The sequence below is a fragment of the Budorcas taxicolor genome, chromosome 23 (genome assembly GCF_023091745.1).
Source record: "Budorcas taxicolor isolate Tak-1 chromosome 23, Takin1.1, whole genome shotgun sequence".
Taxonomy (NCBI): domain Eukaryota; kingdom Metazoa; phylum Chordata; class Mammalia; order Artiodactyla; family Bovidae; genus Budorcas; species Budorcas taxicolor.
The window spans coordinates 19842078-19866103 of NC_068932.1; the positions used below are offsets into that span (position 1 = coordinate 19842078).

General features: G+C 38.3%; 1 protein-coding gene across 1 annotated transcript in view; it reads right to left on the minus strand.

Moving 5' to 3' along the window:
• Positions 1-24026, minus strand: part of HPSE2 (heparanase 2 (inactive)) — a 688998-nt gene that overhangs the window by 616996 nt on the left and 47976 nt on the right. The window contains exon 3 of the mRNA XM_052661035.1: positions 8850-9011. Coding sequence (XP_052516995.1) covers positions 8850-9011 — 162 coding nt within the window. The remainder of the gene's footprint in view (positions 1-8849; positions 9012-24026) is intronic.

Sequence of the window (24026 nt, forward strand, 5' to 3'; positions counted from 1 at the left end):
TCATTACATTCAAAGGAAATGATCCAAAGACTAAAGAAACTCTAGAATAGCTGCATTTCTCCTCTTTAGAACCCTAACAGAGAAAAGAGCTGCTCTAGGGAAGAAGTGTGGCGAGTGGGCAAGTGTGTTCATGTGCTCTTGCCCTTAGAATCTCTACAATAAACTCTCTACTTCCTCCAAAATCTAGACCCTTATGCACACACACGCACAACACACACAAAACAAATGCACAGAAAACTTTACTTCTGACAATAATCATAAAACTCAAGGACTTACTTCTTTTGGAATCTATTTAGTTCCTCTCACTTTGCATTGTGACAGTACCTTAGACATAAGCTTATTTATGGAAGATTCCCAAAAGGACAATCTCTTTATTATTAATAATACAATAATTAAAATAATAACAACAAAATAACTAACATTCATCGAGCATATGGCTCTGTATTAAGAACTTATAACATTAATCCAGTCCTCACAAACTATGTAAGATATTATTTTCTCTATTTTACAAATGGGAATGAAATTAAGTAATTTACCCAAATTCACACTAGTACATGGTAAGCGCAGGATCAAATCCTAGGTCCTAAGGTTCCTATTAACCCTAAGGTTCCTATTCATATCTAGTTTCCTATACTCCTGTGAGGAACAGAGGACTTCACAGGTTTCTGGTCCCTACATTTTTTATTTCATACCAGTAAAATATTTTTATCACAAATAATGCAAATGTAACATAAAATTATATATATGTGATACATACATATACTACTTATGCACCATTGCAGTAATATTTTAGTTACATTATAAAACATAGATCAAAATAGAAATTTCAAATTCATCAACAATGTTTTTTGTGATTTTTTTAACAATGATTCAAACACCTTTTTGCTCCGATTCTTAAAATAGTATTAATAATAATTTCTGGGCATTAGATAAACTTTCAATAACACATATTGTTAAAAATAACATGCAAATTTGATTTTCAAATAATCTTCTTGATAATTCAGGCATTTTTTTTGGACAGTATATTGCCAGATCATGTTTACTGCATTCTGCGGCTGACAAAGTTTTTACTAAAAGGTGAACTCTCAGTTTTTCAATTTTCTTGCTGTTGCTTCATGCTGGCATTATTTTTAATAGAATTATATTTAATTATGTTTCTTTTCAAAAGCCTCTTTAAGTCCACTTGGCTGTGCACATTGAACTGCCATATGTTTAAATATGCTTAAACTAACAGATGATGGAACATTATCAGTTCCTCTCAAATAGGAAAATTCTCACCCTATTCTCAGAATTTTAAAATGTATAAAACTAATAACCTTCTGACAAGTTAACTCTAGTAATCAGAAAATGTTGACTCGACGGATTTCTTCATACATAGCCTGGAGCGCCTATACATCCTTTGCCACATCTACCTGGACCTTAGAGATCACTGACCTAAATACACTAAAATCCACTGTTGGATTCAACCAGATTGCAGAGGGCTATCCACACTTAATTCACCTTCCAAAAAAATTCAGTTCAGTTCAGTTCAGTTCAGTCACTCAGTCATGTCCGACTCTTTGCGACCCCACGAATCGCAGCACCCCAGGCCTCCCTGTCCATCACCAATGCCCGGAGTTCACTCAAACTCATGTCCATCGAGCCGGTGATGCCACCCAGCCATCTCATCCTCTGTCGGCCCCTTCTTCTCCTGCCCCCAATCGCTCCCAGCATCAGAGTCTTTTCCAATGAGTCAACTCTTCGCATGAGGTGGCCAAAGTACTGGAGTTTCAGCTTTAGCATCATTCCTTCCAAAGAACACCCAGGACTGATCTCCTTTAGAATGGACTGGTTGGATCTCCTTGCAGTCCAAGGGACTCTCAAGAGTCTTCTCCAACACCACAGTTCAAAAGCATCAATTCTTCGGCACTCAGCTTTCTTCACAGTCCAACTCTCATATCCATACATGACCACTGGAAAAACCATAGCCTTGACTAGGTGGACCTTTGTTGGCAAAGTAATGTCTCTGCTTTTGAATATGCTATCTAGGTTGGTCATAACTTTTCTTCCAAGGAGTAAGTGTCTTTTAATTTCATGGCTGCAATCACCATCTGCATTTTATTTAATTATGCTTTGATGTGATGCCATCAACCTAAATGAAGGATCCTATGAGAAACTGCTTCTCACAGAAGAAAACAGGAGAGCTAATATATAAATAAATTCAAAGGACTCCTTCCAACATCATCTTTTATAGAATATGGGTGAAAAGCAGGAAGTAATGATCATCTCCTCAAGTCTCCTAACACAAAGACTCCTGAAAACAAGGAAGCTCACTCTGTGATTCATAAAGACAAAGATTCCACCAACTTGGAACAGAAATTAATCAATGCTCCCAAGTTTAATTCGGAGAGAAGCAGAATGTGACCACTTGAAAAATATATATATTCTTTAGTGATTCTCTGTGCTATTGCCAGTACAATGGTTGTAATGTACAAATGAACAGTTTTTGCAATTATATCTTTTTCTCCTACGTTACCTTTTTTTCCTGATCACATTTACTGAAATGTAATTTATGTCTGTTGAATATAGTAGTAAGAATTGAGTTCAAAAAGAATCTTCACTTATGTAATATTTCATATAAGGACTTACAAGCAACAGAGTATGTATATTTGTACTTAAAACCAAAAAGACCTGGAGGAAAGGGGAACTTCTAATCATGTGCTACATAACTTCATGATTATGCACTTATGTATGGCCACTGGCTTTTATGCAGATATCTCACTGTTTTGATAATAGCACTGGGTTTATTTTAATATGTAAAATACCATCTAATTGATGTTCTGCTCTTCCTCAGAGGAGGTATTATACCTCATTTTCAGGTATTCAGGGATAATTCTAATACCAACTAATGTTCATCTAGTTAGTATCATGCTTTCAAAGAACTCAAAATGCTTGATCAAAACATTCTGAACAAAACTTCCCACATATGACACATTCCCAGACTTTCATTTTCCAGGGGACATAGTGTCTCATGCTTTATTTTACTAATTATTATACACATCCTAGACAACTAAGAATCTAAGGTTCAGAGTGGTAGATTTATCATGAAACTACCATAAATTAATAGCACAGTTCAAAACTATTTCTGATTAGTTTTATCTTACCATACTGTGTCAATTGGCATCTTAAAGCAGAGAGATTTCAGTACCACAAAAGCAACAAAGTTACCCAAGAGTAATATGTGCATTTGAAAACATTGTAAGATTAATCACAATAATAAAATCTAACATTTAGTGAATATTTACTGTGTTTCAGGCACTATGCTAAGGAATTATGTACAAAACCTCATTTAATCTTCAAACAAGTCTCTAAAGTATGTAAGATACAATCATTTGAAGAAATTAAAGCTAAACAGAGGATTAAAAAACTTCCCAAGGTAAGGGAGCTGTTAAGTAGAATCAAACTCAGACTATCTGATTTCAAAACTCACATGCTGAATCAATACATGAGGTAGAATTAAAAGCTGCCTAACCATTTACACATTTCTATATCAAGGGACCACTATGATTCCTTCATTTATAAACAGGTGAAATAAATCTCTGACTATGAAGTATCTGCACACTCATTATCTTATTATTCAAATACAAGAACAGAACATTATTCCTCTAGTTCCGACACACTCCAAGACAAAGATTCCCAAAAATAGCACCAAGAAAAAAGCAAAGTACATAACTCAGGCAGGTTATGCTGCCCAGGAACTAGATGTACAACATCCCCAATATCATTAGAGAGCAGAACCAAACTCCATTATAATACCTAGTTCTAGAGTAGGAACACGCAGGGCAGGATAGAGACAATCCTCAAACTGTTAGCCTGTCAGGATAAACACAGAGAAAGGGAGAGAGAGAAAAAATAAAACAAAATGAAAAAACAATTAAACTATATTTAGTGAAAGTGAAAGAAAGCATTAGTCACTTATATATATGACAAAGATAAATTTTAAAAGTCCAAGAATACATTTTTTGGCAATATGCATAACAAAAGATTAATATCCCTAATATAAAAAATGACCTTATTATTCAATAATAAATTGACCAACAACTCAATTAAAAACATAGGCTAAAGAAATGTACAATTCGTAGAAGAAATAAAAATGGCAACCAGTGTAAAAAGATTATTAACCTCACTGGTTAACCAATGAAATGTAATTTAAAACAATGCAATATCAATCACTTTCTATTACAGTAACACAGATAAAAGATTGGAAAATAATCAGTATGAGCAAAGACATGATGAGTTATCTCATACACTGTATAAACCAGCATGACCTTTCTGAAAGTCAACTTACTAAATGCATCAAAAATTTAAATGTGCATTCCTTTGACACAGCACTCATACCCACAGGCATTGCACAAAGATATATATTCAATGCTGTTCATCACAACATTATTTATAATCATTAAAAATTAGAGACGCCACTGATGCCTAGCAATAGAAGATCACTTAAACAACTATGAAATAGCCATGCTTGCATGTGTGCTCAGCCTCTTCAGTCATGTCTGACTCCGAGATTCTGTGGACTGCAGCCTGCCAGGCTTCTCTATCCATGGGATTCTCCAGGCAAGAATACTGAAGTGGGTTGCTCTGTCCTCCTCCAGGGGACCTTCCACCAGGGACTGAGCCCACATTTCACATCTCCTGCCCTGGCAGGTAGGTTCTTTACCACTAGCACCACCTGGGAAGCCCTCAATACTATACTATATAATGCAAATAATTAAACAGATCTGGATCCTGTCCTTTGAAAACTGAAAGAACAATTTTCATTCCACTTATTTGAGCCCTTTGGTGAGCTGAAGTTAGAAAGATTGACCATAACAGGGAAGTATGAGCTTCTTTTGCTCAATTCATTTTCACAGTAATACAGTAAAGCTAACCATAGGAATTCCAGTCTACTTTGAAATCTAATTACAGAAAGAAGAAGTACAAAACCTACAGTATCAGACAATAACATGACTGCTGCTGCTGCTGCTGCTGCTAAGTCGCTTCAGTCGTGTCCGACTCTGTGCGACCCCTTAGACGGCAGCCCACCAGGTTCCTCCATCTCTGGGATTATCCAGGCGAGAATACCGGGGTGGGGTGCCATTGCCCTTTCCAATGCATGAAAGTGAAAAGCGAAAGTGAAGTCGCTCAGTGGTGCCGACTCTTAGCGACCCCATGGACCGCAGCCCACTAGGCTCCTCCATCCATGGGACCTTCCAGGCAAGAGTATTGGAGTGGGGTGCCATTGCCTTCTTCAAATAACATGACAAGAATCCTCAAAAAAGAATTTTGGAAAGCATCTTGACGAGTGCCATCCATTTACAAGGGCTACATATTTCAGGCTGCTTGGAATTGAGAGTTGACTAGATGACTTTACAACATAAATTTTTCAAAACTTGACTTCATTTCAGGATCATTCACTACGTTCTACTCACCATGCAGGATGCAGCACAATATGCATATTTGCACAAATATGATATTCCTTGCCTTCTGGGAGTTTATGTTCTAAACAAAATCCTAGAAAGCATATTGCCCCATAAGGCTGGCTTTTAACTTTTTATTTTCTGCTTTCATTTGATTATAGTACAGGCATCTGCCACAAAAGTTCAATTTATACCTTAAAAGAGAGGGGTTTGCCAAGGGAAGGGAGACAAATAATATATGTGAACCTATTCAAACCTAACAGACATCCAAATCAACCCTTAAGAAGTAGTCTTTGAGTGAATTTATTCATTGTGTATACAGCAGAACATTTTCAACAAACACTGAAAATTATCACAGTAAGAATCATGAAAGCACAAAGATACAGAAGTTATGATTCCTACTCTTTCTTAAAGTCACCTACCAAACTTTCACTTTCATTTATCACTCCTTGAGTAACATGCACAGTGATATTTAATACTCTCAGATTCAAGAAGCTACAGGATAATACAGGACAAGATTACATGCATGTGTTGAAGAGTTAGTGTGAAAGAATACAGCATATTTAAAACAGTTCTATCACTGAAGTTCTCCTGGAATTCCTCCATCACCTTCATACAACCTTAAGAGTTTATTTCAAAAACCCTTTAGATTAGGTAAGGCTAACATTATTTCCCATACCATGTAAATCATTCACATGAAGATATTAAGACATGTTTAGTGTCAGGCAAAAATACAATCCAGTATTTAAAAAACATAATGAGGACTACTTGTTTCTATCGACTGAGTTGTCACTAGGACCGTAAGGTTGTTTAGAAGATCCTCAGAGCTAGAATATCGTTTGCCGTCATCTGAGGGATGGCTGTTTAAGAGAGATTGTGAGCTAGAATGCAGAATATGAAGGCATACCTCTCATCTCAATGATGTCAGTATGATCAACTAAGATGGAATACCTAAGAATGAGGGCTTATTTGTGAGGTAGGGGTAATAGCCATCATTTTTAGTACACTTTTAAGCAGCTGTCATTTCCATCACTTTATTAATTTCTTACTATACTGACATTTGAATCACTTTATTAATTTTTTCCTCTACTGTTATCTTAGTTGTCCAATTTAAAAATAAAGACTATACCAATAACTGACCACCAGCAGGAAACAATTATGATACACTGCTACCCATATACAGGAAATTCTGTAAATAGTTGGGGAGAGAGGTTGAGTGATCTACTTCTGAGATTTTGGAGGCCCAGTTTCCTCATCCTGTTCCCACAAACTTTCATCGCAGATATTTCAAACATTATGCCACAGTTATACAAAATAAGTGAAACATCACCAAGCAGAAATCCTAGGGTAGGTGTTCTGAAAATGTTGGTAAAGAAAGTCACTTCATTTGAGAGGTCTCTGCCCCTTCAACCTCACCCTCCTTACCAATATACATTCATCACCGAAAAGGGAAATATTTACAAAAGTTAGTTTAGTTATGTTTAAATATTATGTTTAGCTGTCTGGAGACCATGTTCTCAAAATTTATACAAGAAATCAAGGATTAAACTTCATAACAATTAGAAAACCACACTGTGTAAAATCAAAGAGTTAGTTAAAAGATATTAAAATAGTTTTACCACTGGTGCTAAAACGAAATGACTCCATCTCTTCCCAACACCTGGAACCAAAACCTTTCGAACTTTCATGTAAACAAACCAGGGCACACCAAATGCTCTGTCTGCAGCAAGGTACCACCTCTGCACAGGCATTTGGGTGAAAAATGTGGAAAATGCCTGAGGGCTCTTTGAAGCAGCTTGGGAGAAGTGAGAGCAGGAAAGAGGCTCTTCTCTAGGGTAAGTTTGTTTAGTAGAAAGTAAGCAAGTTGTCAGGGTAAAAGTTGACAATGTTGATTCCAACAGTTTGAACTGTGAATAAACATCCAAAGGGATTATGTTACTGAGAATTAAAAAAGATTCCATTGAACTCAATAGAGCATTTGTGTTTTCAAAGATAATATGCCTTCAAGCCACACTCTGGATGCACAGTTTAGGATTAGAATTACCCTAAGCTCTTTCTATGCCACATTAAAGAACACAGGATTTGACCTCTCTAATGTATGCTTAAAAATGTTAGAATAACTAAATTGGAAAATACTATACACATGTACATTTGTACATCTGAGGTAGACTAAAGAAATTTGGAGAAAAATATGTTCTTTCCAAACATCTAAACTTAAACATAGTTTTACTAACCAATTTAGGATTTATTAGCCATAAATCACTTTAAAGTTTTCCCTCCTTAATGACCTATCCAAGAACAAAAAATAGGGCCTATACTTATGAAATCCATAATCCTCTTTTCTGCTCTCTAAAGTCACATTTAAATCTGGCTTTCATCTTACGCTGTTGGGTTTTTCACCAGTTACAAGATGGAAACTTAGTAGAGACTTGCACTTTTTCAAAAGCAAAACAACTTGGTTGCCACTCAGTAATTCCTGGTGAAATGCCAGCAAGTTTGTAAAAAATTTTTTAATTTTCCTAACTTGGAGCTTACAAAAGTAAGTGTGAGATGTTCATTGCTCATCAGACATTGCATCTTTTTATTTTTAATATTCATAAACAAGAAAAACATACACTTTGATTTATTAAAGTTTATCTGAATCAATATAATGCAGATCTGCCTTGCGTACCCTTAGGAAAATGGAGGTAACTCAGACTGCTCTTCTTAGTTCATCACAAGTCCCTCATGATTCTCACACTATAGTGTGCTATTAGAATTCTTTCCAAAGTTTGACAAAGGCATGCAACTCACATGCTCTTTACTAGCAAAGTTTGCAGCAGCCCCGCAAAAAGTTGTTTCTCCTTTAAACTTTCACACATATTCACTTCCCTCCTAGAACCAAGGAAGTAAGTGAATATGGCTCAGTCTTATTGCCTCTTTGCTCTTAAAAAGAAAATCAAATTCCCTAGATAGTTTCAAACTCTCCCAAAAATAGAACATTCTCAGCTCTGCCTGTGGATCATTATCTCTTTTACATTTCATCTTTATATTCACTGGGTTCACAGAAAGGGCATACACACAAAGAGGAAAATAGCTGCTTCTTAGACACCAAATTTAGTAATTCTCTCAAATCTATTGGCACACATCTAAAAAGTCATATTTTTACAAGGCTTCATTAGGTTTTCATTGGTCCTTCTTTTGAGAACACACATGCCAAACCACCCATAACCTCAAGTCAAAATACATCTGCAAAATATAATAAATATTTTCTATGAATACTCATCATGATTTTAAAAAGGATATGTGCAAAGAGACAGACAGATCATCTGAATCCCACTTTAGTGTCTCCCAAGCATCAAGCTGCTAACCAATGGAGACCATCAATCTACAGAGCTCTAAGATTTCAGCCGACCCCAATATCCTTACCTGTTAATATAAGATTACTGTAAGTATTGGAGAATTGCTCCTTTAGAAGAACCAGATGCATCTGAGCTGCCTTCTCCCGTTGGAGCTCCAGCATAACATCAGGGTGCTGGGCAATCTTGCAGCCTTTCTGTTTATCCAAGGCAACATCACTTCGAACAATGTCTAAAAAAAAAAAGAAGGAAGGCAGGCAGCAAAAACAAACAAACAAACAGAAACTATATACACAAAGTCCTGCTTCACCCAATATGACAGAATTTGTAAACTACTACATTTTCATCAAAATAAAAAGATTCAGAAATAATAAACCTGAAGTGTCTCCCACTTCACAATGCATCCTAAAAATTCCTCTGGTCATTTCCAAAATCTTCGGAGATTCCTGTTTCTTAGTTTTCTCTGACCTCATTTAAGATTCTCACTCCTTGGTTCCCCTTCTCAGCTCACCTCCAGGAATTATTTACCTCCTGGGGCATTTTTTTTTTTTAATGAAGAATGACTTCATTATTTGAAACTAGGGCCTTTTCTTTACATCTTTTACCACGGGGAGAAATAATACAATCTTGCCTGAATACTAGTGACTATGAAGGTCATTGTCATGCAGCAATCTGAAAGGTAACTCTAGAAACTTTCAAGTTTTACATAACAAACAGAAGGATTTTAGGGAGAAAATGCTAAAAATTAAAAAAAAAAAAAACAACACTGTTGACACCTATGGCTTTGGAAAAGAAAAACTAATGCCCATGTCAATAGTACCTATAGGAAAGATTTGGCTCTTTAAGCGATATCATTGACATCTAAGAGAGAACAAGGCAGGAGACATGAATGGTGGGCCATCATTCTGTGCAAAAGATTTTCAAACATATCAAAAGAGCCCTAAAAGAGAAGCTCAGATATAAAAACAAACTCATGACAATTGAGCGTTAGGATGTATGGTTCACAAAGATCACCCAAATGTGAGAACAGTGCTCACTCCCTTTAGATAAAAACACAGAAGCTGGTTGGAAATGATGCAATATTTACACATAAACATATTTATACTAATTTCTACGATGTAGGCAACAAGATGAACTCATTTAACAATCAAGTAAGTAACTAATCTCGAAGATATTCTGAGCCTTGAATATAAAATTAGAATAAAATAAAAAATAACTCTAGGTTACAAGATCATAATCGAAGCTAAGAGAAATAATAAATACCATTTATTTAAATTACACTCTATAAAATTTTTAAAATACAGTGCATCGTTAAATCCTTTGAACCACTGACGAAAGCAAACATTGTTGACTAGCTGACCTATATCCTAAACACAGTATATTCACCTTTGCTTCCTCTACTATAGAGACTGAAGAGCCAAAACATACAATCCCCAAGCTTTCCTTAAAAGTCATAAGTAGCCATGTAACACACTTCTGGCCAATGCACTGCAGGCATATATCCCTAGGGGGTTCCCTGGCCAAATTAAGAGAGAACCTCACTAAGAAAAAAACAGGTTTTTTCCTTGAGCATTTTAGTCCTTTCTGTTCTTTATGTCTGAACTATAACAAAAAGCCCAAAGTTATAATAGCCATTTTGTGGCAATGACTCAAAAAGCACAAGGGCAAAAGTCTTACATACTAAAGATGGTGAACAGGAAGATGAGACGAGCTTATGCCCCTAAGGTCATTACTGAGCTATCATATTTGTTATGTAACGTAAAGGCACTATTTGTATAAACCATTAATGTGTGCTCAGTTGCTCAGTTGTGTCCAACCTTTTGTGACCCCATGGAATGTAGCCCTCCTGGCTCCTTGGTTCATGGGAATTCTCCAGGAAAGAATACTGGAGTGGGTTGTCATGCCCTTCTCCAGGGTATCTTCCTAACCCAGGTCCCCTGCACTGCATGCAGATTCTTTACCATCTGAGCCACCAGGGAAGCCCAAACCATAAACAGTAAGCTATTTTTGAAACCCTAGTCTATTTTGTTGTGGTGCACAGGCTTCTCATAGCTTTTCATTGCAGTGACTTCTCTTGTTGTGACCACCTTAACTTGCCTCCTGAGAAACCTGTAAGCAGGTCAAGAAACAACAGTTGAAACCAGACATGGAACAGTGGAAATATTCAAAATTGGCAAAGATATGTCCAGGTTGTATATTGTCACCCTGTTATTTAATTTATATGCAGAGTATATCATGCAAAATGCCAGGCTGGATGAAACACAAGCTGGAATCAAGATTGCTGGGAAAAATATCAATAACCTCAGATGTGTATATGAGACCACCCTTATCACAGAAAGCAAAGAGGAACTAAAGAGCCTCTTGATGAAGGTGAAAGAAGAGAGTGAAAAAGCTGGCTTAAAACCGGAATGTTTTCCGGTCCAATCACTTCATCGCAAATAGATGGAGAAAAAATGGAAATAGTGGCAGATTTTATTTCTTGGGCTCTAAAATCACTGCCCCATGTCCAAGGAGAGGTGGCTGTGCAGGCGCAGGAGGGCCGAGAGGAGCTACTTCATGTTCAGGTCAGGAGGGGCGGCGGTGAGGAGATACCCCTCGTCCAAGGTAAGGAGCAGCAGCTGCGCTTTGCTGAAGCAGCTGAGAAGAGATACCCCAAGTCCAAGGTAAGAGAAACCCAAGGAAGATGGTAGGAGGCATCAGAGGGCAGACACACAAACCATAATCACAGAAAACTAGTCAATCTAATCACACAGACCGCAGCCTTGTCTAACTCAATGAAACTAAGCCATGCCGTGTGGGGCCACCCAAGACAGGAGGGTCATGGTGGAGAGGTCTGACAGAATGCGGTCCACTGGAGAAGGGAATGGCAAACCACTTCAGATTTCTTGCTTGAGAACCCCATGAACAGTATGAAAAGGCAAAATGATAGGATACTGAAAGAGGAACTCCCCAGGTCAGTAGGTGCCCAATATGCTCCTGGAGATCTGTGGAGAAATAACTCCAGAAAGAATGAAGGGATGGAGCCAAAGCAAAAAACAATACCCAGTTGTGTATGTGTCTGGTGATAGAAGCAAGGTCCAATGCCGTAAAGAGCAATATTGCATAGGAACCTATGATGTTAGGTCCATGAATCAACGCAAATTAGAAGTAGTCAAACAGGAGATGGAAAGAGTGCACATCGACATTCTAGGAATCAGCAAACTAAAATGGACTGGAATGGGTGAATTTAACTCAAATGACCATTATATCTACTACTGTGGGCAGGAATCCCTTAGAAGAAATGGACTAGCCATCATGGTCAACAAAAGAGTCTGAAATGCAGTACTTGGATGCAATGTCAAAAATGACAGAATAATCTCTGTTCATTTCCAAGACAAACCATTCAATATCACAGTAATCCAAGTCTATGCCCCAACCAGTAACACTGAAGAAGCTGAAGGTGAATGGTTCTATGAAGACCTACAAGAGCGTTTAGAACTAATACCCAAAAAAAGATGTCCTTTTCATTATAGGGGCCTGGAATGCAAAAGTAGGAAGTCAAGAAACACCTGGGGTAACAGGCAAATTTGGCGTTGGAATATGGAATGAAGCAGGGCAAAGGCTAATAGAGTTTTGCCAAGAAAACGCACTGGTCATAGCAAACACCCTCTTCCAATAACACAAGAGAAGACTCTACACACGGACATCACCAGATGGTCAACACTGAAGTCAGATTGATTATATTCTTTGCAGCCAAAGATGGAGAAGCTCTATACAGTCAGAAAAAACAAAACTGTGAGCTGACTGTGCCTCAGATCATGAACTCCTTATTGCCAAATTCAGAAGGGTTCTGAATTTAAGAAAGTAGGGAAATTTGAAAAAAGTAGGGAAAACCACTAGACCATTCAAGTATGACCTAAATCAAATCCCTTATGACGATACAGTGGAAGTGAGAAATAGATTTAAGGGACTAGATCTGATAGGTAGAGTGCCTGATGAACTATGGACGGAGGTTCGTGACATTATACAGGAGACAGGGATCAAGACCATCCCCACGGAAAAGAAATGCAAAAAAGCAAAAGGGCGTCTGTGGAGGCCTTACAAATAGCTGTGAAAAGAAGAGAAGCGAAAAGCAAAGGAGAAAAGGAAAGATACAAGCATCTGAATGCAGAGTTCTGAAGAATAACAAGGAGAGATAAGAAAGCCTTCCTCAGTGATCAATGCAAAGAAATAGAGGAAAACAACAGAATGGGAAAAACTAAAGATCTCTTCAAGAAAATTAGAGATACCAACAGAACATTTCATGCAAAGATGGGCTCGATAAAGGACAGAAATGGTATGGACCTACCAGAAGCAGAAGATATTAAGAAGAGGTGGCAAGAATACACAGAAGAACTGTACAAAAAAAGATCTTCATGACCAAGATATTCACAATGGTGTGATCACTCACCTAGAGCCAGACATCCTGGAATGTGAAGTCAAGTGGGCCTTAGGAAGCATTACTATGAACAAAGCTAGCGAGGTGATGGAATTCCAGTTGAGCTATTCAAATCCTGGAAGATGATGCTGTGAAAGTGCTGCACTCAATATGCCAGCAAATTTGGAAAACTCAGCAGTGGCCACAGGACTGGAAAAAGTCAGTTTTCATTTCAATCCCAAAGAAAGGCAATGCCAAAGAATGCTCAAACTACCACACAATTGCACTCATCTCACACACTAGTAAAGGAATGCTCAAAATTCTCCAAGCCAGGCTTTAGCAATACATGAACCGTGAACTTCCAGATGTTCAAGCTGGATTTAGAAAAGGCAGAGGAACCAGAGATCAAATTGCCAACATCCAATGGATCATCAAGAAAGCAAGAGAGTTCCAGAAAAACATCTATTTCTGCTTTATTGACTATGCCAAAGCCTTTGACTGTGTGGATCACAGTAAACTGGAAAATTCTTCAAGAGATGGGAATACCAGACCACCTGACCTGCCTCTTGAGAAATCTGTATGCAGGTCAGGAAGCAACAGTTAGAACTGGACATAGAACAACAGACTGGTTCCAAATAGGAAAAGGAGTACGTCAAGGCTGTATATTGTCCCTCTGCTTATTTAAATGATATGCAGAGTACATCATGAGAAACGCGGAGCTGGAAGAAGCACAAGCTGGAATCAAGATTGCCAGGAGAAATATCAGTCACCTCAGATATGCAGGTTACACCACCCTTATGACAGAAAGTGAACAGGAACTAAAAAGCCTCTTGATGAAAGTGAAAGAGAAGAGTGAAAAAGTTGGCTTAAAGCTCAACATTCAGAAAATGAAGATCATGGCATCTGGTCCCATCACTTCATGGGAAATAAATGAGGAAACAGTGGAAACAGTGTCAGACTTTATTTATTTGGGCTCCAAAATCACTGCAGATGGTGATTGCAGCCATGAAATTAAAAGTTGCTTACTCCTTGGAAGAAAAGTTATGACCAACCTGGATAGCATATTCAAAAGCAGAGACATTACTTTGCCAACAAAAGTCCATCTAGTCAAGACTATGGTTTTTCCAGTAGTCATGTATGGATGTGAGAGTTGGACTGTGAAGATAGCTGAGTACCAAAGAATTGATGGTTTTGAACTGTGGTGTTGGAGAAGACTCTTGAGAATCCCTTGGACTTCAAGGAGATCCAACCAGTTCATTCTAAAGGAGATCAGTCCTGGGTATTCTTTGGAAGGACTGATGCTAAAGCTGAAACTCCAGTACTTTGGCCACCTCATGCGAAGAATGGACTCATTGGAAAAGACTCTCTGATGCTGGGAGGGATTGGGGGCAGGAGGAGAAGGGGACGACAGAGGATGACATGGCTGGATGGCATCACCGGCTTGACGGACGTGAATTTGAGTGAACTCCGGGAGTTGGTGATGGACCGGAGGCCTGGCATGCTGCAATTCATGGGGTCGCAAAGAGTCAGACACGACTGAGCAACTGAACTGAATTGAAAATCACTGCAGATGGTACCTGCAGCCATAAAATTAAAAGATGTTTTCTCCTTTGAAGAAAAGATATGACAAACCTAGATAGAATATTAAATAGCAGAGACATCACTTTGCTGACCAAGGTCTGCATAGTCAAAGCTATGATTTTTTCCAGTAGTCATGTAATGGATGTGAGCGTTGTACTATAAAGAAAACTGAGCACCGAAGAATTGATATTTCGAACTGTGGTGCTGGAAAAGACTCTTGAGCATCCCTTGGACACCAAGGAGATCATACCAATCAATCCTAAAGGAAATAAGTCCTGAATATTCACTGGAATAATCATTCACTGATGCTGAAGCTGACATTCCAATATTTTGGCCACCTGATTTGAAGAGCTGCCTCACTCAAAAAGACCCAATGCTGGGAAAGATTGAAGACAAAAGGAGAAGCGGGTGGCAGAGGATGAGATGGTTGGATGGCATCACCGACTCAATGGACATGAGTTTGAGCAAACTCTGGGAGGTAGTGAAGGACAGGGAGGCCTGGCGTGCGGCAGTCCATGGGGTCACAAACAGTCAGAGACAACTTAGCAACTGAACAACAACAATCTGTTTTGTAATCCTAAATGATAATGAGTAACATTATTATCCCTAATTTATATATGGAAAAACTGAGGTCCACAAAGCTTAAGTGACTTGCTCAAGTTCAGAAATTATGGTTCAGTCCCAAATCCCAAAATTTTCAAAGCCAAATTCACTGATTGTTCCAGAAGTTACTCCTATATAGAAACTCATGAACTTAATAGTATAGTAATCAATAAAACTGAGGAACCAAAAAGAAAACCTTCTTATACAGTAGCATACTATAGCTGATCTATCCAGAAAAGAAGCATGGATGATACTTTCCAAAAAAACATTACAAAACTGGTTCCAAAATACACTATATGAAGAAAGAGGGGTTTCAATTATCCTGACATCTTCTGATAGAAATCTAATTCAAAGAACAGAATATCTACTAAACTATTTCCTATCTAACAAATGTATTGTTCAGAAGGCAGAAGAAGCAATAACTGATACACTCAACCTCATTTAATCCAGAAACTTGAAATAAAATGAACAAATTACCTTAACGTTAAGAATAGTAAGAAAACAATGGGCACAGCCTAACATACATCCTAAACTTTTTAAAAGTACATTTCAACAATGTTTGTGGAAAACATAGATTTGCAATATAGACTTTTTTTTTTGAGGTACAGTTGATTCATAATATTATATTAATCTCAGGTATACAAGTTCATGATTCAGTATTTTTATATTAATAGTTATTTAAAGTTATTATAAAATGTTGGCTATATTCCCTGTGGTGTACAACATATCCTTGCGGGTTATTTATTTTAGACATGGTAGTTTGTACTTCTTAATCTCTTGCCCCTATTTTGCCCCTCCTTCCTTCCCTCTACCTACTGATAACCACTAATTTGTTCTCTATATCTGCCTTTTCTGTTTTGTTATATTCATTCTTTTGTTTCATTTTTTAGATTACACCATATGTAAGTGATAACACACAGTATTTGTCTTTCTCAGATTTATTTCACCAAGCATAATACCCTCCAGGTCCATCCATATTATTGCAAATGGCAAGATTTCATCTTTTTACAGCTGAGTAATATTCTACGGACCCATCAACAGATGAAAGGATAAAGATAAGATAGATAGGTCGATCACAGCAGTGACCAACTCCCAATCAGTCATATGATTTACAAATATTCTTCCCCATTCAGTAGATTGTTTTCATTTTGGCAATGGTTTCCTTGGCTGTGCAAAAGCTTTGAAATCCATTTGTTTATTTTTGCTTTCATTTCTCTTTATCTTAGGAGACAGATCCAAAAAAATTTTCCATCATTTGTGTCATACAGTGTTATGCCTATGTTTTCTTATATGAGCTTTATGGTTTCTGTTCTTACATTTAGGTCTTTAAACCACTTTGAATTTACTTTTGTGTGAGAAAGTAGTCCAGTTCAATTTATTTACATGTAGCTATACAATTTTCCCAGCACCACTTACTGAAGAGACTGTGTTTCCCCATTGCACATTCTTATCTTTTCTGTCATAGATTAATTGACCACAAACATGTGGGTTTATTTCTGGATTCTCCTTTCTGTTTCATTAATCTATGTCTGTTTTTGTGCCAGTACCATTCAGTTTTGATCACTGTAGCTTTGTAGTACAATCTGAAGTCGGGGAGCATAATACCTCAGGATCTGTTCCTCTTTCTCAAGATTGTTTTGGCTATTCAAGGTCCTTTGTGTTTGCATACAAATCTTAAAATTAAATGTTCTAGTTCTGAGGGAAAAAATGCCATTGGTATTTTGATAGGGATTGTATTGAATCTACAGACTGATTGGGGTAGTATGATCATTTTAACAATATTGATTCTTCCAATCCATGAACAAGGAGTATCTTTTCATCTGTTTGTTTTGTATTCAATTTCTTACACCACTATCTTTAAAGTTTTCTTAGTACAGGTCTTAGGTAGGTTTCTTCCTAGATATTTTATTCTTTTTGATGTGACTGTAAATGGGATTCTTTAGTTTCTCTTTCAGATAATTTGTTGCTGTATAGAGATGCAACAGATAGATGTATGTTAATTTTGTATCCTGCAGCTTTACCAAATTCATTGATGAGCTCTATTCGTCTTCTGGTAGCATTTTTAGGATTTTCTATGTACAGTATCATGTCATCTGCAAACAATGACAGTTTTACTTCTTCCTTTCCAATTTGGATTCCTCTTATTTATTTTCCTTCTCTGATTTCTGTGGCCAGGACTTTCAAAACTATGTTGAATAGAAGTGATAAGAGTAAACAAACAACTTTGTCTTGTTCCTCATCTTAAAGGAATTGCACTCAGCTTTTCACCACTGAACATGATGTTATTAAGAGCTGTATGTTTATCATAAATGGCCTTTATTATATTGAGGTACATTTCCTCTATGCCAATTTTCCTGAGATTGTTTTCTCATAATTGGATGTTGAACTTTATCAAAAGCCTTTTCAACATCTACTGAGATGACCACGTGGCTTTATTCTCCAATTTCTTAATGTGATGTATCATATTGATTGATTTGCGAGCACTAAAAAATCTTTGTATTACTAGGATAAATTCCACTTGATTGTTGTGTATGATCCTTTAATGCATTGTTGGATTCAGTTAGCTTATATTTTGTTGAGAATTTTTACATCTATGTTCATATAGGGAACAGCTGCAATTTTCTTTTTTGTGTGATTTTTTCAGTATGGTTTTGGTATCAGGGTGATGCGGACCCCACAGAATAAGTTCAGAAGTGTTCCTTTCTCTTAAATTTTTTCGAGTAGTTTCAAAAGGATAGGTATTAATGTTTGGTAGAATTAAACTATGAAGGCATCCAGTCTTGAATTTTTACTACTGATTCAATTTCATTACTGTTAATTAGTCTATTTGTACTTTCTTCCTGATTTGGTTGGGAGATTATATATTTCCAAAAATTTGTCCATTTTTTTCTAGGTTGCACATTTTATTGGTGTATAGCAATCTCTTATGACCCTCTGTATTTCTGTGCAGTTAGCTGTAAATTCTTTTTCATTTCTGGTTTTACTGACTTGGGCTTTCTCTCTCTCTCTCTCTTTTTTTTTTTTTTTTTTGATGAGCCTAGTTAAACATTTGTCAATTTTGTTTATCTTTTCCAAGAGCCGGCTCTTAGTTCCACTGATTTCTCTATTTTTCGTTAGTCTCTATTTCACTTATTTCAGCTCTGATCTTTATGACTTCTTTCCTTCTGCCAAATTTGGGTTTTGTTTGTTCTTTTTCTAGTTCCTTTAGGTGTAAGGTTAGTTTGTTTCTTTGGTATTTTTCTTCTTTCCTGAGGTAAAGCATAAGTCACTATAAACTTCCTTCTTAGAACTACTTTTGCTATATCCTGTTAATTTTGGATCATTGTGTTTTCATTTTCACTTGTCTACAGATATTTTTTATTTCTTCTTTGGTTTCTTCACTGATACATTAGTTGTCTAGTAGCATATTGCTTACTTTCCACATGTTTGTGTTTTTCCCTTAACTACTGACAGTGGATATGGATGATGTTTCACTACTTTTGTGCTTTAATGTTCCCACTTGCTTTGTTATGTCATTGGCTTACTACCCTTACTGTGTATTTGCCTTTCCAGAGAGCTGTTTCTTTTCATAATTTTCACATTTCTAGTTATTACCATTTCTTTTCCACCATTTCTTTTCCACGTTTTAACATTTTTGTAAAGATGATTTTGTCGTTTTGAACTCTTTTAGGTTCTGCTTGTCTGCAAAATTTTTGATCTCTCCAAATATGAATGAAACCCTTGCCAGGTAGGGTACTCTCAGTTGTAGGTTTTCCTCTCTCACAGTTTTAAATATATCATGCAACTCCCTTCTGACCTACAGAGTTTCTACTGAAAAGTCTGCTGATAGCCTTATGGGAGTTCTTTTATAGGTAACTCGTTCCTTTTTCCCTTCTTGCTTTTAATATTCTTTATCTTTAATCTTTGCCACTTTAGTTACAATGTGACTTGGTGTGGGCCTTTTGGATTGATCCTGTTTGGAATTTTCTGTGGTTCCTGGACCTGGATGTGTTTCTATTCCCAGTTTAAGGAAGTTTTCCACTCTTATGTCTTCAAATATGCTCTCTGCCATTTTCTCTCTCTCTCTTCTCCTTCTGGGAGCCCTACAATGCGAATGTTAATATACCTGATGCTGTCTCAAAGGTCTCTTATACAGTGCTCATTTTTTCTCTTCATTCAGCTTCAATGATTTCCACTATTCTGTCTTCCAGCTCACTAATCTGTTCCTCTATATCATTTAAATTACAGTTTATTATTTCTAGTGTATTTTTTTAATGTATTTTTGGCTGCTGGGTCTTTGTTGTGGTGCACAAGCTTTCTCTGGTTGCAGTGAGTAGAGGCTACTCTCTAATTAGGGCATGTGGGCTTCTCATTGTGATGGTTTCTCTTGTTGCAGAGTATGTCCTCCAGAGCAGGAGGGCTTCAGTAACTATAGCATGCACCCAGAAGTTGCAGAGTGCAGACTCTGGAATGCATGGGCTTCAGCAATCATGCAACAAGGGCGTAGTTGCCCCTGGCATGTGGGATTTTAGTTCTCAGACCAAATTAGACCTGTGTCCCTTGCATTGGCAGGTGGATTCTTAACCACTGGGCCACAAGGGAAGTCTCCCTTATAGTGTATTTTTTATCTCAGTTATGTAATCTTCATCTCTGCTTGGTCTTCATCTTTATATTTTCTCTTTGTTTAAAATTTCTAACTTCTCATACTCTTGATCCATTCTTCTCCCAAATTCTTTGATCATCTTTATAATCAATACCTTGAACTCTTTATTGGGTAGATTGCCTATCTCCACTTAATTCTTCTGCAGTTTTATTTTATTCTTGCACTTGAAACTTGTTCCTGTTGCTGCATTTTGCCTGATTTGCTGTTTTTGTTTCTATATATCTGGTAGGTTGGTTACATTTCCAGACCTTGGAGAAGTCACCTTTTTTAGGAGACATACTATGCATTCAAGAAGCATACTCCCCTCTCTATATGGTCACCAAACCATATGCTCTAGGCAGGCCCCCTATGTGGGTTGCATGGGTCCTCCTGTTTTGGAGGACTACTACTGTGGGTGGTCTCGTAGGCATGGCTGGCCTTGGTTCAGTTGATTACCAGGCCCTGCCTTGTGTGGAGGTTGCTGGCTGCTGGTTGAGGAGCTGGGTCACAAGGTGGCTGTCTGTGGAGTCATGAGGGGTCCTGGGTTTAGTGCTGGCTCACTAGTGGGCAGAGTCAGGTTCTAGAGTTGGTGGGACCTGGGTTCCTGGATCTAGTGTCAGCCTATCAGTAGGTGGGGCTGGTTCCTGATACAACTGGCTGCATGTTTTGGACACAGCTGGTGTCCCAAAGCTCATGTTGGCCTGCTAAGTGAGGCTGGATCATGAAGTGGCTGACTGAGGAGTCCAAGGTATCTCATAGCTGGTGTTGGCCTGCTGTGGGGGTGGGAATGGGGGAGTGAGGCAGGAGGCCCAGAGGATCCAGTGCTGGTGTCAGCCTGCTGGTTGATGGCATCAGGGGACAAGGGATCAAGGGATTAGTGGTGGCTTACTTGTGGGCAGAGCTGGGTCCCAGGATCTCTGCCTGCAGGGCATTGGTGTTGGCCCACTGGTGAGCAGCCAGCTCCTAGTGCAGCTGACTGAGGGATCCAAGGCATCCCAAAACTTGTATTAGCCTGCTAGTGAGTGGGGCCAGATCCCAAGACAGCTGGCTGAGGGGCCTCAGGTGGCTCAGAGCTGGAGGTGACCAACTGATAGGCATGCTGGGTCCTATACATCTGGCTGCAAGGTTACAGTGGTCCTAGGACTGGTGGCCACACACTGGTGAGTGGAGTTGGGGCCCAGGGAATCCTGGAGCTGATGCTCACGCATTGGTGGGTGAAGCTGGGTTCTGGATCTAAAGTTAGTCCACTGGCAGGCAGAGCTGGGTTCTGAGGTCTCTGGCTACTAGGCCCAGGGGTCCTAGAGCTGGTGTTGGCCCACTGATGGGCAGGACTGAGGATGTTGGAGTTATGTAGCTAATGTTGCCTCACTGGTAGATGGATCCATGTCCAAGATACTGGGAGCATGGCCCTGGAGGTCATGGAGTTGGTGTTGGCCCATTGGTAGGTGGGGCTGGTTGCAGAGTCCCAAAGCTCATGCCAGCCTGCTGGCAGGTTGTCTGGGTCATGCCATGCAGGCTGAAGGACTGCAATTGTCCTGGGGCTGATGTTGGCCCACTGATGGGCCAGGGTCTCTGGCTGCATGACACTGGGTGTCCCATGATTAGTGCCTGTAATGGGGTGTGTGCAGCCCAGTCCTCAGCCCTCTGGAGGACATGGCCTTGTCCCAGGGTGGCTGTGGGCTTCAGGGATCTTAAAGCAGCCTGTCCGCTGGTGGGTGGGACTGTGTCCTTGCCCAGCTAGTTACTTGGCCTGAGACATTTCAGTACTGGTACCAATAGGCTGCAAGTGAGACCAGGTCCAGGTGCTAATAAGCTAGAGGAAGAATTCCAAATAGGCACTTGCCAGGATCAGTGTCCACATAGTATAATGAGCTCCCCAAATGGCTTTTGCCAGTGTTATAGTCTCAGGTTGAGCTCCAGTTGCCTCCTGCCTCTGCAGGAGGTTCTCCAAGATGAGGAAGTAGTTCCCACCCAGGCTCCTTTCAAACTACTATTTCAACCCTAGGTCCCAGAGTGGGTGGGATATTTTGTATGCCCCTTAAGAGGGGAGTTTCTACCTCCCACAGCCCTCTTGGTCTCCTGAAAGTAAGCCCTGCTGGCCTTCAAAGTCAATCATTCTGAGGGGTTCATCTTTCCAGTACAGGACCCTCAGTGGGGGGAGCCTGCTGTAGGACTTAGACCCATGAGTCCCTGGGAAGAAACTGCAATTTTATTTATCTTCCCCTTTTTGGGTCACCCACCCAAGGGTATGAGTCTCTACTATAGCACAGCTCCACCCTTCCTACCCATCTTATTGTGGTTCCTTCTTTATATCTTTAGTTGTAGAAGGTATTTTCTGTTAGATTCTTGTCTTTCTCATCAGTAGGTGCTCTGTAAATAGCTGTAATGTTGGTAGGCCCATGAGAGGAGGTGAGCTTAAGGTCTTCCTACTCCACCATCTTGGTTAAACTCTCTGTAGACTCTTTATTCAACCCTAATCTGCTTTAAATTGTATTAAAGACTAGATAAACACAAAGCAAGGATACTTATCAAAGATGTACAAGGCCATAGGCATAGGAAAGAGTTAATATTATAGATGTGTGCATGTTCTGTTGCTCAGTTGTGTCCAACCATTTGTGGCCCCATTGATTCCAGTCTGCCAGGCTCCTCTGCCCCTGAAATTTTCCAGGCAAGAATACTAGAGTGGGATGCCATTTCCTACTCCTTTACCACTGAGCCCCCTGGGAAGCCCCCTTAATACCATACACAAAAATAAACTCAAAATGGATTGAGAGCTAAATTTAAGGCCAAACGCTACAAAACTCGTAGAGAAAAATACAGGCAGAATATTCTTAGCATAAATCACAGCAAGATCTTCTTGATACATGCCGTAAGGAAAATAAAAACAAAAATAAACAAATGGGACCTAACTAAACTTAAAAGTTTTCTGCATAGCAAAGGAAACCATAAACAAAATGAAAAGACAACCTATGGACTAGGTAAAAATAATTGCAAACAAAGCAACTGACAAAGGATTAATCTCCAAAACATACAAACAGCTCAATATTAAAAAAAAAAAAAACTCAATCAAAAAATGGGTATAAGATTAAATAGACATTTCTCCAAAGAGGATATATGCTTGGCCAACAAACACATAAAAAGAAGCTCTACATCACTAATTATTAGAGAAATGCAAATCAAAACTACAGTGAGGTGTCACTTCACACTTGGCAGAATGTCCATCATCAAAAATCCATAAACAACAAATCCTGGAGAGGGTGTGGAAAAAAGTGAACCCTCTGACACTGTTGGTGGGAATGTAAATTGAAACAATCACTATGGAGAACAGTATGAAAACTCTTTAAAACACTAAAAGTAGAACTACCATTTGATCCAGCAATCCCAGATTTATGCCTTTGACTGGGCATATACCCAGTGAAGAGACAAATGTACCTCAATGTTCACTGAAGCACTATTTACAATAGCCAGGACATAAAAGCAAACTAAATGTCCATTCACAGATGAATGGATAAAGACGTGGTACATACATATAATGGAATATTACTCAGTCATAAAAAGGAATGAAACTGGGTGCACATTAAAGTTCTACATTATCAAATAGTTTTTGTTTCTTTAAGCTATAATTGACATGTTTATAAAAGTTCCAAAATATAATAATTCACATAGTTTTAAAGATTACAGTAATTAATTTTGCAAGCTCAACCTCTCAGCATAAATACTATTTTGCAAATGACATCCCTCTAATCCTTAGATTATGTAAGTGGAGGAAAATTTTGTACTTTTATAAAAATAGATTAATTATTGAGAAGAAAAATATAAGTCCTACTCTGCAATCTTACTAAAATTCAGTAAAATCAGTAACACATATTTACTATTCCTATTTCCTGTCTCCTAAAATATTGAGCAAATAACACTAAAATTTAAAAAAAAGATACAGATAAAACAAAACATTTTTGGTTTTGTTTTTTTAATATAAATTTATTTATTTTAATTGAAGGCTAATTACTTTACAGTATTGTATTGGTTTTGCCATACATCAACATGAA